General features: G+C 38.8%; 1 protein-coding gene across 2 annotated transcripts in view; it reads right to left on the bottom strand.

Annotated features, from left to right (window-relative positions):
* Window positions 1–2,227: 2,227 nt before the first annotated feature.
* The window catches only part of SLC22A4 (solute carrier family 22 member 4), a 49,305-nt gene continuing 31,856 nt past the window's right edge, over window positions 2,228–19,676 (bottom strand). The window contains exons 5-10 of one of the 2 annotated variants that reach the window (XM_081287313.1): window positions 15,075–15,201; window positions 11,556–11,656; window positions 9,717–9,931; window positions 8,686–8,868; window positions 5,502–5,637; window positions 2,228–2,713 (exon numbers count right to left, since the gene is read on the bottom strand). In XM_081287313.1, the coding sequence (XP_081143439.1) occupies window positions 2,638–2,713; window positions 5,502–5,637; window positions 8,686–8,868; window positions 9,717–9,931; window positions 11,556–11,656; window positions 15,075–15,201 (838 nt within the window). In that variant the 3' untranslated portion in view covers window positions 2,228–2,637. The remainder of the gene's footprint in view (window positions 2,714–5,501; window positions 5,638–8,685; window positions 8,869–9,716; window positions 9,932–11,555; window positions 11,657–15,074; window positions 15,202–19,676) is intronic. The other variant, XM_081287312.1, reaches the window with a different exon arrangement.

Here is a 19,676-nt window from a genome sequence, read left to right as displayed (position 1 = left end):
GTTGCCAATTTATCAAACAGTATACAGATGAACCTCCAGATAAAGAGATTCAAGGGCAGGAACTGGAGCTGATGTGTGTTTTCTGAGTAATATTTCACCCTATTAGTGAGTTCTGTCTTTAGGGCTGCTCATTCATGGTGCTGAGGTTCCACTACTGCTGACCATATGCACACCTGGTTCGGGAGGGATTCATTTGGATATGGTGCTTAGCAGGGGATGTATTCATTAAAAGAACAGTTATATTTTGACAGTATTTGTTCTCCTTTGGTGCTCCCCTCTCCTGGCTCTAGGGCATGCTAGCCATCTCTGCCCATCTAACTGGTTTGTGCAGTTTGATTTTTGTTCCTGTCTCCCATTTTTGAGTTCCTAAAACTGGATGGGGAACAGACAGATCTGAGGAGTGGGAACATAAGGTTAAGGGAATAATTCTATGAACTGGGCCCATTGTGCCTGACCCTCATATTCTTTCTTTTTCTTTTTTTAAAAGTAATTTGCCTATAGCCATGACTGGGCTGAAGTCAACAGGGTATGTCATATTCCTCAGCAAACAACCTATTATCTGCAAGAGAAATGCAGGCCTGAAATGCTGATAAAAAGTTGCCATGACATTGGGTGGGTGGGTGGGGGGGGAGACTTTTGTAAGCCTTGCACAGATCAGACCTCAGAACTTGAGAGATAAGAATAATTTACCCTAATTGTAAAATCTGTTAAGAACAGGTTCCCATTAGAACAGGTCAGCATGAGCCAAAGTGACTAATCATGCACAATGGAATCTTGAAAGTCTAATGTCATCCTGCTGTCACTCAAAAGTCAAGAGGTGAACCTGAGTGGGATTCTCTGGAAACTTCCCTGGGACTCCCAATAAAGGTGGAGGGCAGGAGGGGCAAGTCATCCTTCTCCTCTCTGAGGGGACCCACTTTCTTCCTTGAGATTGTCCCCATTTTTATTTTCCTATTCCTTCTAATAAAACTCACAACTGTACTCTGAGTGCCATGTCTAAAATCTTTTGGCATGATTGAAAGAATCAGAGTGGAGAACAGGTCTCCATGGCTGGCTGCCTCAGTTTCAGGGTAGGCCTCTGCCCAGTAACCAAACCACTGGAATTTCCTGAGTGATAGATCTTTTGTTATTCATAATAACAAATAAGCACCTTTGGTAACTTCCAGGTTTATAATAATGAGGTTACTGATGTGGGGTTCCTAGATAAGGTTACTGAGGTTGGAGCCAGTCACCAGAAAGACCAGGTGACAGAGGATTTGAGGTTTGGCAGCCTACTCAGTGACGTCTGATGTGGGCGCACTGGAGATCAAGAGCTGCGAAAACTCTTAAATAACAAGATTTGATAAGTGTCTATGTACTAGGAGGACCCTTGAATCTCTTTATCTGTATACTGATTGATAAACTGGCAACATTAATAAGCATTTCCCTGAATTCTGAGAGCTGGCGAAGCAGATTCATTGAATCCTGGAGGAGGTCCTGGGCACCCTTGTTTGTATCCAGTTGGTCACAAGTAGAGTGGCCTGGACTTGCAATCCACAGCTGCAGAGGGGCAGTTGTTTGGGACTGAGCCTTTATCCTGCGGGATCTGACACTGTTATCAAGTAGACATATATGAATTGAATTGAGCTATAGGACATCCATTCATCTTCTGAATGTGTGGGGTAATAGCTATTCCCCAACCACAAACATCTGGTTACATAAATGCTCTGTGTCGAGTGTGACAATAGAGGGAGAAAATGTTTCTTTTCTTTTTTTAAAAACCTGTCATCAATTCCTTTTAAAGGAGCATATAATGTTTTGTGGTTGGACTATTATATATGATAATCCTGCAGTATCCATGGAGGAAGGGTTCCAAGACCCTGTTGGATACTAAAATCTGAGGATGCTCAAGTCCTTCATACCAAATAGCATGGTATTGCATATAATCTATGAACATCCTCTGGTATAGCTTAAATCATCTCTAGATTATTTGTAATCTAATGAAATGCAAATGTTATGTAAAGAGTTGTTAAACTATATTGTTTAGCAAATATTTATAAGAAAAAAAAGTCTGTACACATTTGGTACATATGCAACCATCATAGGCTTAACTATATAGCACATGTCATCTTCAAGAATTCACAGCCGGCAGACTATAATCATTTGGTTATACCACTCTATGAGTTCACTTCAAAAACAGCTGTATCTTTGAATATGCTGATTCACATTCAAGCTCTATAAAAAACTCGTGAAAATAAAAGTAAATTTTTATATGTACACATACATACACACTGTTGTCCTCTAATAGTTGTGTTAATATAATGATTTTTTTTTATTTGGATAATACTTGTATATTTGGAAATGAAGGTTACCCTTTCTGTGGATTTTACCAGTCTTTGCCACATTTAAAAAAAAATCTTACAAATTTATTTTATTGAATTAGTCAGGAAGACCCTCTAGAAATATTTGTTGTTAAAAACAAGGAGACTCTCTGGAAGAGTGGTCCAGAGTTTTCTAGGACACGCATTCTCCACAGCATGGTCCATTTTAGTGTTGATCGTTGCTGTCAGTCCACTTCATCAGAGAAGGCTTTGGTTTCTTCACAGAGTCTGATGTGTGCATCTGTTTTTCAGGGTATCAGATACAACAGAAGTTTCCTCAGAATGCAGTTATTAGAACCTTGGGATTTTCTTCTTTCTGTATTGAGTTTCTTGATCTTCTCCAACATCTGAACCTGAAAATAAAACAGATGCTAAAGGAAACTAAAAATTCAAGATCCTCCTCAAAAAAGCTGAACTGACAAGGAAAAACCATTCTTTGATTAATGATAGAGTATTTGAACTCAAATTGAAGAGTCTCATCAGCATAGATCTAGTACTTGATTTTGAACATCTTGTTTATTTTCTTAATTAAACATAGAACTTAAATTCTTTCAAGACTTTCCTGAGGAAAGGATAAAGGGTTAACTTGAAGTTCTTGTACAATTAAAGTTGATATTGAAATAGTTTTATCATTTTTAAAAACTTACTAAAAATGGCTCCTTCACTGTACTTGTTCTTTCAGGGATCAGAATCCTTTCACTTATGGACTTATCTTTATCATAGTTAGGCACTAAAAACACTTTATCTTCTTTTTAAATTTTTTTTAGTTGTAGTTGGACACAATACCTGTATTTTATTTATTTATTTTTACATGGTGCTGAGGATTGAACCCAGTGCCTCGCACATGCTAGGAGAGTGCTCTACTGCTGAGCCACAACCCCAGCCCCTAAAAACATTTTATCTTATATAACCTCAAAACAACCTTGTGAAACATTCTCATATAATGGACAGGAGTACTGAGTTAAAGAAATGTCAATGATCTGCTCAGATTTATGCAGCAGATGTAGCATTTGAGGCAGATTTCACCTTAAAATCTTAGCTCCTGCAAACCATTAATCTTTCAAACATTTGCCAAACTGTGGTATCATAGAAAGTTGTTTGGTCTTTATCTCTGGTTCCTGACACAGAGCTCCTAAATGCTAAATATCCTGTAATTTCCTGAGGGATGGGGTGACATTTATGACTTTTGTTCCACAGAGGCAACTCTTGGCAAGGCCCTTAGCTAGCTTCAGGATGGGGGCTGGTCACCAGGAAGATCACACCTTGATTCAGGAGTCTGGAACTTTTAGCTCCTGCTCTTTCAACCTCTGAGGAGAGGAGAGGCACTGGAGATAGGGTTAATAATAATCTATCAAGCTAATGTGATGAAACTTTTGTGGAAACTACTAAACGATAAGGTTGGTTCAGAGAACTTCTGAATTGTTGAATTCCTCCATGTGCCAGGGGAGTAGCATCTCCCAGCTCCACGGAGCCAAAAGCTCCTGCATTCAGGACCCTTCCAGACCTGTCCCCATCACTAGATCTGACTACTTCATTGCAACCTTTATCATAAACTTCTCATAGTAAGTAAGGTGTTTTTCCAAGACCTGAGAGTTATTCTAGCAAACCCAAGGAGGGAAATGATAGGAACCCCAGACTTTGTAACCAAGTGGGTAACTTGTGACTGCATCTGAAATGAGAGAAATATTGTGAGACCGAACGAGCCTTTAAACCTGTGAAGTTTGACACTGACTTTATGTACTCTCAGAATTGAACTGAAATTGTAGGACATCCCATTGATAGGTGTCAGAATTAGTTGGTAGATGAAAGAAAAACCTTATACAATCTCATCAAAATATAATGCCAAACTGTTTTATTTTGCAATTCTTAATGTGGATAAATATATTTTTATGTGTATATTAGATGCTTCAATTTCATCACTTTTTTTTTGTTTTGTTTTTGAGACAGAGTCTTCCTACATTGCTCAGGCTGGGCTCAAATTCATTATCCTCCTGCTTCAGCCTCCTGAGTGGCTGGGACTATAGGGGTGTCACCATCTTCTGTCAATTGCCTGTTTACCAGATTTCCTACTGAGTTGTTTGTATTTTTCTAGTGATTAGTAACAATTTTTTGTATATTAACCCCATGTCTGTATTTTATGTTATAAATTTTTTTTTTCTGTTCTGGGGATTGAACCTGAGGCAGTCTACCATTCAGTTACATCCCTGTGCTCTCATTGTTTTTTTTTTTTTTAATATATATATATTTTAAGAGAGAGAGAATTTTTTAATATTTATTTTTTAGTTTTTGGTGGACACAACATCTTTATTTTAATGTGGTGCTGAGGATCAAACCCAGTGCCCTGCGCATGCCAGGCGAGCGTGTACCACTTGAGCCGTATCTCCAGCCCAATATATATATAAGTAAATATATATATATTTTATTTTGAGACAGGGTTTCACCTAGTTCTCAGGGATGGCCTCAAAATTGTGATCCTCCTGCCTCAGCTTCCTGACTAGCTTGGATTACAGGTGTGTGCCACTGTACCTGACCCTTTAAGGCTCTTTGATTTTTCATATTATGTTAGAAGACAGATCTTTTGTAAGGGTTATAAAAAATTCATGTTTTTTAGGTTGGGGTTGTGGGTCAGTGAGAGAGTGCTTGCCTAGCATGTGTGATTCTTTGGGTTAAATCCCCAGCACCACATACACACATACATTTTTTAATTAAATTATTTATTTATTCTATAAAAATTTTTTAAAATATGATTTTTTTCTCTTACATTTATGATTTCACATTTTTAGGCCCATTTAAAAAATAGTTTTGGAATTTATCTTGATGTATTTGTTAGAATTCAACCTTTTTATTTTTATTCAGAATATCTAGGTGAATGTTGTAACAACTTTCATTGAATAGTCTAACTTTTCTCCATTGATTGTGAATTGTTGCTTTGTGTCACACACTAAATTCTCAGATTTTCTTGTGTTTTATTCTGAATTCTATCTACTCCCTTGGTGTCTATTACTGTACCATTACCACAGCTTAACAGTATGCTTTATCGTCTGACAAAGCTGGACTTTACTTATTACTCTTTGTTTTCAGAATCTCCCTAGCTATTCTCTGGTGTTCACTCTTCCTGTCATTTGGTTAGGTTCCACTTACCCTTTCACTTTCTGTATCTGCTCTAAGGTCTCTGGTAGAGTTGCTCCAAAACTTTCAGGGAAAAAAAGGGTGACAATTCCAATCAGGATAGTCAGACTTCCCATGACAATGTAGGGCAGAACTTTGTTGTAGGCACCTGTAAAGAACCAAACATAAAAATGTCAGTTAGACACAGATTCCCTGGATGCTCTTAAGAATCATTTCGTAAAGGTGGCAAACAGTAGATATGAGAGCAGTTTTAAATACAAACGTCTTCAGAAGAAAAATAGTCAGCAAAAATAGTCAGCAGATGCCATTGACTGAAGGTCTGTAATCATTTACCTACTTGATTTTGCATTATCGTCAGGTTTCTAATTCTTTCCTGTCAGCTGGTATCTTCCAAGCCACTGGTTAATCATGCATAGCAGATTTTCTGTTGATAGAACTCTTTGCTTACTAAGTTCTCCTCTTGATATAAGTAATTGGAGATGGAGGGTGGGAGAACATCAAGGAAAGAGGTTGACCACTAGGTTTTAGGGAGAGATTCTGGCCATCATAAGTCTGGAATGACCTTGCTTTTGCTCAAACCAGCAGGCTGCAGTGGAAGGTGAGGTCCACAGAGTCATGATTTTTTTTTTTTTTTTTTTTGTAGTATTGTAGATTGATCCCAGGGCCTTACTCATGCTGGGTGAATTCTCTACTGCGGAGCCACATCCCCATCCCTTTTTATTTTATTTCTAGACAAGGTCTCACTAAGTTAAACTTGTGGCTCTCCTGCCTCAGCCTCCAGAGTAGCTGGGATTATAGGTGTGTGCTACCATGCCTGGATCCATGAGATGCTTTAAAAAAAAATCTAAGTAATATATTTACTTAGATTAATGAGGGGCTGGGGATACGGCTCAAGTGCTCACCTAGCATGTATGAGACACTGGGTTCAATTCTCAGCACCACATAAAAATAACACAAAGATGTTGTGTCCACCTAAAACTAAAAAAAAAAATTAAAAAAATAAAACAATAAATGATAAATGTTGGGCACATTCTGTGAAAGCACTGTGCCTGGATTTAGTTTTTTTTTTTTATAGCATTTACATGTCTGAGTTTTATATGTAATAGGATCAATCACTCCACCTCTTCTTTAGTGATGTTGCTAGGACAGTAGAGTAATGAATCTTGATTTCACTTCTTTTCTGCATACAGTGTTTATAGAGAAACACCAAACCTATGTATATATAATATTTTATTTGACTTAAAACAAGAAAAACATTAACCCAAGGCTTCTCTGAGGCCTCTGTATTGCTACTAGGAGTAACTATTGTGGAGTTGAAAGCTCCTTTTTGAACTTTGTTTCTCATGTACCAATGGCCCATCACTGGACCATCTGAGCAATAGCATGAAATTATAGAGAAGAACAGAGGCGAAATGACACCACTCTGTGTGATAGGTGATCTCAGATGTGGTTCAGAGTAGCTGTGCAGAGTATATTTAAGTTAGGAAAATGTTTCTCTTTCACTGATAATTTAGAGTGTGTATATTATCTGAGAAATTGTGTCTTTGGGGTGTAGGTACGCATGTTTGTATATTTGAACCTAGGTAACTAAACGATGACTAGGAAGAATTAGGAGGAATATCCACATTTCTCACCAACAGAGTCCTTAATGAAGACAAGGCTCGAAATGCCAAATCCTATATCCCAAAGAAAATACTACTAAAGTTCCTCTGTGGTATTATTCCAAATTGATTTATTCAGTTATATAAAAACTAAAATTTTCTGCGTTGCAAAAAAAATCATAAAGTCAAAATGCAAATGATAAACTAGGGGAAATGCTTTCAACATATATACAGAAGGCTAATTTCCTTCCATTGCAAAGAGCTCATGCAAATGGAAGGACAGCAGAATAAAATAGACATTATTATTGCTGTGGGTATATACGTGACTGCATGACCAATGTAATTCTGCAACCTGTACACTCAGAAAAATGAGAAATTATATCCCATTTGTCTACCATTCAGTTACATCCCTGTTCTCTCATTGTTTTTTTTAAATATATATATATTTAATATATATATATATATATATATATATATATATATATATATATATATAAGATCATTGTACTTTCATGTGTAACTAATTAAAACAAATTAAAAAAAATTAAAAAAAAAGAACTCTCAGGAGAATGGGCAAGAGACATGAGCAGTTAGTTCATTGAAAAATAAATGGAAGGGCCAATAAATATATGAGTAAATGCTCAACAACATTTAAAATTAAAGAAATAAAAATGAAAGCAAGTAATGTCAATATTTCATATATCAGATGACCAATGATTTAAAAATTGTATAGTCCCCATTGGTGGTGAAGGTATGGGGAAACAACTACTCTCATCTACTAATAATTAGGTTATTTATTGGCACAATATTTAGAGTTAAATTTGGTAATATGTATGATATGTTAAAATGGCATTGTTCCAGCAAGATTATTTCTATGAATCCAAATATATGTAAAAAAAATTCATAAAGGGTGTAGAAGCATAGAGGAATATTCCTTGCAATGTTATTTTGTATAGGGTGAACATCCCTGATCCAACATGCTTGGGACCAGAAATATTTCAGAGATTTTTGGATTTTGGAATAAACTTCACCAGTTGAGCATTCTTATTTGGAAAGTCTGAAATCTGAAATGTTCCCAAATCCAAGCATTGGTGCTCAAAAAGTTTTAAGAGTTTGGAACATTTTAGAATTTGGACTATTCACATTAGAAATGCTCAAATGTAATAGCAAAAACCTGGAAATGGCCTTAATGTCCATCCATTGACTAAATGTATGATATGTATATATATATAGTTTATATAAGTTAAGATATATACATAGTATTTACTAAAAAGAAGGTAAAAGAGTACTTATATCCATTTGAAAGGATATTTTGAGACAATATCAAATTTAAAAGTTATAATTTATTTTTGTGTTTAAAATATATACATATGTATATGTGAGCACATGTGTGCACTTGCCTGTGTCCTATGCAAAATTAAACATCTGAAAGGTTGTTCATAAAGTCACCTGAAATGGTATTGGTTACTTCTAGGGAGAGGAGAGGTGAACTTGTACTTTTTCCAATGTTTTTTATACTGCTTGAATTTTTCAAAATGAAAATCGACTACTTTTATTTTTAAAACTAAAGAAAGAACAGACAAGATGCATCTCACCAAGGTAAACAAAGTAGGGAGCAATGATGCTGCCCACCCTGGAGGCCATGGAGGTGATGCCCACCGCCATGTTCCTGACCAGGGTGGGGTAGAGCTCTGCAGTGAAGACATACAGCATGGAGAAAGCAGAGGTGACCCCAAATTTTCCCAGCATCACCAGACCGATGGACACGAAGTAGTAATCTGGAAAAGAGGCCCATTGTAAACAGAGGTGCTTTAGACGCAATGTTAACTAAGTTGCTTTTTGTGTCCTTTGTGCTCTAAAGGGAGTATTTTCATTAAGATAAAGTGTTACCAAATAACACTATCTCTTCAAATATCTGACCAATGGGGCATGGACCAAGATGGAGAGTGAAAGGTGGATTTGTACTTTGCTCCACTGTTATTCTAGATCATAAGGTATGCGGTGACCTTTGTCCGCTTGTCTTTTGTTTGTGACAACAGTTTCATGGCGAGTTGTTAGCAAGTAGAATAGTTAAGTTTAATCTTTAGAGAAAAAGGCCAATCATTTCCCTCCTGTTTCTTATTATTAAGAAATATATGTCTATGTATGTTACTATGTATCTTATTGACTTAACATTTTTATAATATGAGACAGTTGGACATAGAGGAAAAGGTAAACATGTACCCCTTTGTGTCCTATTTAATTACCTAAAGATTCAGACCATAAAATTGCTAAATTTATAGTGGAACCACCATGTGTTATCAATTATAACACTTGAACATAAACTTCTAGAGAAAAGGTTTGAAGGAACCAAGAAATTAGGAATCAAGAGTGTGACACAAAGAAAGAGGTTTGAGAGTTTGGTCTTTCTTTGAGGAGAATTACCCTCCCCCTTTAATTGGTGGTTTCTGATTCCCCAAGGCTAACTCTTCTGTTTGAAGGTAGTTTGAATGCAGAAAACTCCATAGTCCTTGGCTATCACCTGGCTAATTTGATCCATCTCTGATGTTATCAAAGAGCAGTAACTCATAAATGGCCTAGTCAACAGGATGTTCTGGGAAGCTGTTCACCTTGGTTCACTTCTTACCTGCAGGTACCACTTGAATCAAGAGGAGGACACCTCCTCCCCAGAACAGTACCCCAGCTATGATATAACGCCTGGGTAGTGTTCTCAGCAGCAGCCAGGCTGTAATGTAAGCTGGAACTTCAATCAAGGCAGAGAGGAAACAGTTCAGATAGGGATCTCCATGTAAATTAGGAACATTGAGGGACAGACCAAAGTAACCCACTGAGGTTAGCATCCTGAAAGAGGAAAGATAATCAATCAAAATGGCAAGTGGATAAACAATCTGAATCACTTCAAAATTTTGTCATGATCAAAAGGTTGTCTAGAGCTGGGCCGGGCATGTAGCTCAATGGTGGAATGCTTGCCTACCATGTGCTAGGTTCTAGATTTGATCCCCAGTACAAAAAAATAAAAATAGACAGAAGTTGTCCAGATCTTAAAGTGTTATATAAAGCCACTAGCCGCATATGGCCATTTAAGTTTAAGTAAATTAAAACTGAATTACAAATTCAGTTCCATCAGCCATTCTTTAGGCATTCAATAGCCATGTATGGCTTGTGGCTACCATATTGGGCAACACAAATATAAAACATTTCCATCACTGCAGAAAGTTCTATGGGACAGCGCTAGTCTACAGAGATCAGTATTTAACAGGGTAGACTCCCCTGTGTACAAATGTGCAAATTTGTACAAATCATTAACAGTTCTGAAAAGCAGAGGTTATCTGAAGAATGTTTTCAGGAACACTGTTGGATCTCTTTGTACATACTAGGTCAAGCTGAGAAGCACAAGGACAAATCCAAAACAAAACAAAAAATTAAACTTGCTTGCCCTAAGCATCTTAGTACATTCTGTTAGGAATAAGAGCAGCTCAGGTGGAATAGTGACTTGTTGGTTATCGGCACCATAGCACCACTGCTAGAGATACACTGCATCAGGGATGCAGGAGATGTAAGAACACAGCTAGGAAGGCCACGTGCCTGGGACACATCTGCTTAATCCAGAAGCAAAAACTCTGAATTAATGAATCATAAAACAAGATGGCTCTAAAAATAGACTGGGTTCAGCCTGAACCTACCAGTTCTGATCTTTTTTTTTTTTTTCTTTTTTAATGATGCCACTGTGGGTAGGCAGGTTCTTCTTTTTTACTTCCTCATTTTTAGAAGATACTTTGTTAAATCTACTCTATAAAGCCAATTCATTATTCCTGTGCCTTAAAGCCACTCATTAGTTTGCTACAAGTGAGTGTGAAAAGCATGTCAAGACTCCAGTTCAGACAGGGGGCTCCAGGTCATTCTTACCTCACTGCTCAATTCCTGTTCAGCATCAGGAAGCAGGAACTCAATTAGCCTCTCTGCTTCAGGTACCAGGGATATCATTAGTCTTTTTTTTTTCTATAATTGTAGATGGACATTGTGTCTTTATTTTATTTGTTTTTTTTTAATTTTATTTATTTACTTTTTTTTATGCAGTGCTAAGGATTGAACCCAGTGCCTCACACATTCTAGGCAAGCGGTCTTCTACTGAGTTACATCCCAGCCCCATCACTAGTCTTTATCCCTTAATGTTAGGAGGGATTAAGAGAATCCTTTCCTTGTGTATCCAAGTACTGCAGACTCAATGTTGGTCCCTATAACTGTTTTTGTTTTGTTTTGTTTTGTATTTAGTCCCATGAATTAAACTGAAGAATTCCCAAATAACTTAGAAATCTATAATTTTTATTTTTCTTCAGGGAAACCCAGGCCTTGCTATGTTTCCCTGGATAAGGGAAGGGCAAGGCCTGGGTTTCCCTGAATTAAGGAAAATCAGGTGAATATTTAGATGCTGTGTAACTGCATTTCCAGGTCACTTATTACTTACCACAAAAACAAAGACATAATGGTTATTATGGCAATGTTCCAGGTCCTGAACAGGTCCAGAATGTAAACTTTTTGCTGCTTTGAGGAGTTTAGCTCCTGTAGCTAAAATAATGCAAATAACTATGAGATTGGGAAGTAGTAAGGAAGTATCTTGGGTGTGGGAAAAACTTATGCATGTGACTCTTACCTTTAATATGCTTACAAATTGCAAGGGGAATAAGTGATTTTGCATCTATGATGCTTATCCCAACACTTTAAAATGTTTGCAGCCCTTTGTAGACAGAGGCCTTCAAAATATACAATAGCAGCCCACCATCTCCTTATCATAGTCTGACTTGCAGCTATTGGGTGAGGAGGGCCGTGTGACTCCAACCACTTGGAGGTCATGTCTGCTTTTTGATAACTTTCTTGTTGTTTCTTAACATCAGAACAGACTCTGATTAACTGAGAGTGTCCTTAGGCAAGTTATAATTTTTCTTCTCTGAGATTCAGAGTACTTTTCTACAAAATGGGTATATTAACTGGGAGTTGAGAAGATTAAATAAGATCATGTATGAAACTTGGCATAATATTTGAACTATAGTAAAAGCCCAATACATCTTAACTATATTATTACTATTGTTATTATTGCTGCACCATTGAGGAAACGATGCTAGCCATCAGTGGCTAGTGGTTAGTGGCAATTTCTTACTGCTGTCAATAGTTTTCATTCTTTTCATTTTAATTTGCTGATGTTAACTTGTCATGAGTTGTGAATTTTCTATAATTAAGCTGGTTAGAATTGAAGCTAAAATACAAGTTATAAGGCTCTGATGTGGGGGATCTCTTGGAGATAAAGTAGGAGATTTTGTGATCCTATGGTGTGTGTTCAGTAACAGACTGAGGGAGGAGTTTCTATCAGGAAAATAAGAGCATCAGCCTGCGATTGTAGCAGGTGTTCCCCAAATGTCAGTGCCCTTTTTTCCAGGTGCTCAGACACTGACACAGCTCACAGCCACACTGCCTTTTCCTTCCTGTGCTATTTGGAGAACATGCCCCTAGCAGCATGACCCAGTTATTACAACAAAACAAAGCCACTTCATGAACTAGTGGGATCTAGAAGTCCTCCTAGAGGTTTTGGGGGTGCCACACATAGTCAGGACCTGTGGGCAGGCCTGTGCTAACACTTGGTACTTCCACAGGCCCTTGCTAAAATGCAGATTCCCAGGGCCAGGGATGCAGCTCAGTGGTACAGTGCTTCCCTAGCATGTGTGAGTCCCTGGGTTTGAGCCCCAGCACTGCAATAAACAAACAAACAAACAAATTAATAGGCAAATAAGCAGATTGCCAGGTCCCACTCTGGGCCTGCTCACTATGATTCTTCCATAGAAATCAGAAGCCTGGGAATCATTTAAAACCACTTGAGTGACTGTGATAAATAGCCAATTTGGAAATCTCAGGACAAAAATATTGTGTATCCAGTGGTTGTCCCTGGCCTGGATCCTGCCACCCAGAGTCTCTGGATCAGGCATGTGAGCAGGTTGAAGGTGCTTCTTCTGAAACCAGGGAAGCTCAAGATTGTTTCCCAAGATGATACTACTCTCTCTCTCTCTCTCTTTTTTCTGTCCAATATAATGCCACTGCCCTTAACATGAAGTAAAAAAAATCACATCTTTTTATAGCATGCACTTTGACACCAAAGAGACGTAGGTTGTAAATCCTAAGAGCTGCTGATTCCAGGTAAATCACTTAATTTCTCTGTGCCACAGTTTCCTCTCCTGAAAAATGGAGCTAACAGCAGCACCTACTAACAATATGGGGAGTATGAGTACCTAACATGAGGTGAATAGAGTGCTTGGCATCTAATAGGGTCTTCATCATTCTGAATGGGCCTCTGCAGGTCCTTCTAAAGAGGATCCTATAGGATGATGAACAGGGGAGATGACTGGGCCTCGGGAAGGCACAAGTTGCCTTTCCCTCAGTGGACTTGTCTAGTTCAGGCTAGATGTGTGTCATATCAGGAAGAAACGAGACTCAATCCCGAGCATGTTTGGACACAGGATTTTATTCTTATTTGTTCATAAGTATATATCTATTTGATGATGCTTTCATCTTTCTCTTAGCAATTAGTCTGTAAATTTCTTGAAGATAGGAACCAGGCATAAATATCAACAAATACGCGGGGAAGCAGGAGTGTTAGACACTTCCCATGTTATTTTTGTATCCAGTTAAGTTGATTAAGACTGGGAGGGACTTAATTTGAAGGGTGAAAGGACTTAGTCTGAGGGCTTGGGTTCATGGCTACTATAATTAAGCCTATAGCCATAACCAGGATATCTGCTTTTAGAAAAGGTCCTGTTAGCCAGGGACAGAAGAAGCCCTCTGGTAGAGCACTGGCAAGGCCACTGTCCTCCACAGAGTTCTGCTTCCTGGGGCAGCCAGTAGGGCTGATTTTAGTGCATGACATGCATAACTCTGCTGAAGCCACCATAGTCTTCTTTGGGAGTCCTGAGAGTCTCTGGCCCTTCTCTTAGCCAGGAATGCCCTGCCCCATCCTTTCTATTCAGTTAAGTGAACCCTGCTGTCCTCCTGCTCTGGACCTGCTTCTTCAGTCCTTGGGCCACCCTGCCTTCTTTCTCTGTACTGTTAGCACAGGGTCCATTCCTTAGCATTTCCTCTATTATCATTTTCCTTTCATGGAATCCTCTTGCTTTCTTAATGACATTCTATTATTTTAAAATTCTATTCTTATTTTTCTTGTTTTCTCTGAGAGCCAGCACCGCATGGTGACAGCATGTTCTCACTATCAAGACACATGACTGCCTCCATGGAATACCATCTTTCCCTTATAGCCAACCTGCCTTTCAGGGCAGAGGGTGGTGTGAACCCTGAACCTGTGCTCTCAGATCTAATGGCCTTAGACATGATACATAGCCAGACAAAAATGTGCATAGCTTTCTCACAGGCTTTGGTAAGATTCAAGGCACAGTGCAGAACCCAGGGTGGACTAGCCCTCAAACACATTTTCTCCACTTAATCTGGACATTTAAAAATCATCAGTACATAGCTATGTCAACAAAAAAATTGAAGACCAACTTGCAAATCAAGGGGAAATATTTGCTAAGCAATTTACCTGTATTGCTTGCCCTGAATACTTTTTGGTTGATGCAGACTGAAGCCAGACCTTTGCTAGGCAAGCACTCTACCACTGAGTTACATCCCCAGCTACTGCAGTGAATTCTTAAATGGCTCTTTAAGATGGATTTAAAAAAAAATTTATTTAAGAGACAAGTTCTTGCTACATTGACCAGACTAACCCCAAATGCCTAGGCTTGAGATCCTCCTGCTTCAGCCTCCACAGTGGCTGAGACTACAGGTGCACACCACCATATCCAGCTGGATTTCATCTCAGAACATAATCATGATTGTGTTCCTTCTGGCTAGTACAGAATCTGGTTCATTGTAGACACTTAACAAATGAAATTCCATAAGATCAAGAATGCAGATCTGATCTTAAGAGGAAACATCTGCAAATACTTACCTCTGCAGGATCAAATATCACAGCTGGTGCAACTATATTGTTCATCTTTGCAGCTCTTTGGATGATAGCTTCAGCCTCTTTAAATCTTCTCTGGGATATTAGCCATCGGGGAGATTCAGGAATAAACCTAGAAGTCATTTTTAATAGTTTATAATCTTTCACAACAGCAGGATTTGATACTATTAACTGTAAGCTTCCCTTGGATCATTTAATTTTATAAAATTCCAGTTTGTATTCTTTAAAAATTTTTATTTTAATTGATGAATTTATTTTGGTACTGGGGATTGACCCCAGGGCACTCTACTATTGAGCCACATCCCTAGTCCTTTTTGATTTTTATTTTGAGACAAGGTTGTTGAGGCTGGCCTTGAACTTGTGATCCTCCTATTTTAGCCTTCTGAGTTGCTGGGATTATGGGCATGCATCACTGTGCACTGGCTATATTTTTGTTTCTAACTGATACATAGTACATACATACTATACATATTTTTGGGGTACAGTGTGACATTTCAATTAGTGTAGACAATATGTAATAATCAGGTGGTCTTTTTAAAGACCACTGGGTGCAAGCCTTCATGAGATGTCCACTGGATCTTAGAAATAAATAAAAATACCATCAAGTTTTAAACTTCTGATTGAATTGCAGGATTGGTCATCAGTTGTGCTTGAGACCAGGACCAGATCATAAGGATAACCTTAATTGTGGGTATGTTTAAGCTATGGCAGCTGCAGAAGGCCAAAATTCAATGACCGGTGTAGCTCTAAGGGGGACTGTAAGTGCCTCAAGAGAGGAGAATATCTTTTTTGGTGAATTCATTCCTCACAGGATCATAGGGACCCAGGTAGTGATGCTGCAAGTTTCTTGGGTAAAGGATGGCTGGGGCATTTGTATTCCTTAAGTTTTTATTTTCTGCATTCAGAGGGAAAGTTGAGGGTACTGGCACCACCTATGGGCTGTCCCTATGGCTTACAGCAGGTTTCTAGGTCAGCCAGGGTCCCAAACCAGTTTTTGGGAGATGCGCTCCCATGGTTTCTTTCCTGTTTGATTTTGTCCCCCCGCCCAATATCTAAAAACATAATTTAAAAAAGTAAATAGTCCATACACATTGATAACAGATGTTCAAACACAGCTACAAATATAAGACTGTTCTTTCCTGTCTTTCATTTCTCAGACTCTTTTAGGCATTCCCCTGCCAAATCTTGTTTTCCTAACCTAAGTGTCAGTACTCAGTTATCCTAGAAAATAAATTACAAGTAGCAGGTACAAAGGTCTCCTCTAAGTAATAGGTCCCCAAGCTGCACTGGGAATTATCTCACAGCAAAACTAATACATCTGATGTATTAGATGGCCAATGACCAGTTCCCTTCACCAGCCTACTTAGCACATGGGTTGGAAAATGTGCCCAGTTCGCATTTTTCAGAATATGTTCTTAGTTTGTCCCTGTAGAAACTTGTGTTGATGTTGTCAGTGACCCTCAGTCATCAGAGCTGTGCAGTCTAGTAAAACTTCCAGAATGTCTTATATCTGTGTTGTCCCCAAAGCCACTAACTACATATTGAGCTAATATAACTAGTGTGACTGAAAGGATGAAAGTGTAGCTCTATTTGCTTTTAATATTAATTTTAATATAAATAGATACACAGGTTGGTGGCTGTATAGAATTAGAGGTTTTACTACAAGGCCATATTTCATGGACACCTTTACTGAGCAGTATCTTTCCCCAACTAGGTTATGCTTAGAAATGTCCTGCCTTCCACTAACAGAGTAGAGGAAGGGCACTGAGATGCAGGAAGGAGGGCAGGACATGGGGAAAGATGGGGGAATGAAATCAACCAAATTATGAATATAGCATAATTTGGTTGATTTCATTTCCCCAATGAATCCTGCATGTATATAATTATAATGCACAAATTAAAACAATCATAACAATAATGTAAGGGAGATCATAGAACAGAGCAAGTAGATGAGGGAGGGAGGTAAGTAGAGAAATGAAAGGTTCTGGGGAATGAGATTGATCAAATTATGTTATGTGCATGTTTGAATATGATGTAATAAATTCCACTATTGTGTGTAACTATAACACACCAGTGAAAAACAAAGAAATATCTTTCCTTCTTTCTTCTAATTTCTAATATTTAGTCAGCCAGAAATTGCTAAGACTTCTCTACTGTTCATCTATGGCTTCTTTCCCCACCCCATCCCCACCTACTATACTCCACACATACTTGTGGCCACTTCCTGCCAAACTTTTTTAAGGGAATTTGGGACATTAAAAAAAAAGTCCTAAGCAACCAGGCACGGTGGCACATGCCTGTCATCCCAGTGATGCAGGAAGCTGAGCAGGAGGATTGCAAATTTGAGGCCAGCCTCAACAATTTAGCAAAATCCTGTCTCAAAATAAAATGTGGATATGGGGGAAAAGGCACACTCATACATTGTTGGTGGAACTCCAAATTGGTCCAATCAATCTGGAAAGCAGTATGGAGATTCCTTAGAAAACTTGGAATGAAACCACCATTTGACCCAGCTATCTTACTCCTCGGTCTACACCCCAAGGACTTAAAATTAGCATACTATAGTAATGCAGCCACATCAGTGTTCATAGAAGCTCAATTCACAATAGCTAAACTGTGGAAGCAACCTAGATGCCCTTCAATAGATAAATGGATAAAGAAACTGTGGTATATATACACAATGGACTATTACTCAGCATTAAAAGAGAATAAAATTATGGCATTTGCAGGTGAATGGATAGAGTCGGAGAATATCATGCAAAGCAAAGTAAGCCAATCCTAAAAAATCAAAGGCCGAATATTCTCTCTGATAAGTGGATACTGATCCATAATGTGGAGTGGGTAGGCATGGGGAAAATGGAGGAACTTTGATTGGGCAAAGGGGAAGGAGGGTAGGGAGGGGGCATGGGGGCAGGAAAGATGGTGGAATGAGATGGACATCATTAACCTAGGTACATATGTGACTGCACATATGGTGTGACTCTACATCATGTGCAACCATAGAAATGTAAAATTGTGCTGCAATTGTGTACAATGAATCAAAATTCATTCTGCTATCATATATACCTAATTAAACTAACTAAATAAATTTTCAAAAAAATGACTGGAGATATATAGCAGTAAATCACTCCTACACTCCTGGGTTCAATCCTCAGTACCCAGAAGGGAAAAAAAAAAAAAGTTCCAAACCACCTTCAGTGGTTCTATGTAGGTTTGACTCCCATTTCCAGCCCAGTGAACTTGTAACAGGGACTTAGTGGCTGCTTTGGCTGAAAATGTTGACTCTTCACTTGAGCCTGCAAATATCCAATAGGTAACTAGAATCAGAGTAATGATGTTCATCTCATTCCACCATCTTTCCTGCCCCCATGCACCCTCCCTTGGTACCTCTGCCTCCATTTTGCATCTGTCTCCTTGGCTCTGTATTATTTTCAGAGCCCAGGATTCTAGAAACAACAGGTCTGGTTGAGAAACCTCTTGTGATGAGTTGAAACTATCCTCAACCCCAGGAAACAGCAACTTTCTTATTGCAACCAGCTGATAAGTCCCCTCCAATCAAATCTGAGGCAATGATCAACACTGCTTGACTTACAGACTTCTGGCCCCCTTCCTTATATAGTCTGGGAGCTCACATCAGTAACCCTGAAGATGGGGCGATGACACTGGTCCTCTTGTCTTCATGATATAGATACACTGATTAAAGTTCCTTCCTAGCCTTCACAACTGCTTTTCTCTTTGATTGGCATCTTGGAATGTGGCAGAACCTAGTCTTTGGGGACCTCCCAGAGCTGGGGCTCTCACCCTAAAACTCCAGTAACATGGGGCCTCTGGAATCTCTACTTTTAAATTGCTTTTTTAGTGCACAAAATCTCTTGTCTAGAGATCATTTCCGAAGCTAATAGAGTGCCAAATGAAGTTGCACACTATAATCTTTCTATAGATTTACTTCAGATTAAGCAGGGGTGGGATGTTGCTGGAGAGTCTGTCACATTCTGATTAGGCAGCAGGGTCCCCAGGACCCTGAAGCAGTCCCTCCTCATCCCAGCCCACTAGCCAATGAATATCATTTAAGGAAGTCTAGCCCTCAAGGACTAGATGTTCAGAAGAAAGTTGTTTTGGTTTTAGAGGAAAATGAAAAGACTTTAAGATAATGAAAACTTTCAGGGTGAGCACTCAGCTCATGAGTGCTGGCCCCCTGCTGCCCTCTGTCTGAGGAAGTCTTGTCCCTGGTGCAATGTGCCCATAGCCAGGAGCACTCGTGGACCAGTCCATGGACAATGAAATAAAGAACTCTCCTCAGGGCAGAGTGAGGCAGCTTTGTGTGGAATGAGTCTTCTCTGCTGAAAACTCAGGGGTCGGAACAAGAGCTGCTGCTGTTATGATATGAGGTCCTGAGGAAAGATCTACTCAAGTGTGTATGGGCCATCAGAGCTCTGCTGTTGTTCTCCTCTCTGATAGTGTCATACAACAATAAAAGTTTAAAAGTACTGATCGCTTAGGCCAAAATGACAATATGAGCCAAAGAACACAGATTATTGAAATAATTTATCTCAAGAGGCAGAAAATAACCTTGTCATGTGTCTTGAG

This window comes from Spermophilus citellus (assembly GCF_964194105.1).
Source record: "Spermophilus citellus genome assembly, chromosome: 1".
Classification (NCBI taxonomy): domain Eukaryota; kingdom Metazoa; phylum Chordata; class Mammalia; order Rodentia; family Sciuridae; genus Spermophilus; species Spermophilus citellus.
This window is presented reverse-complemented; position numbering and strand designations above follow the sequence as displayed.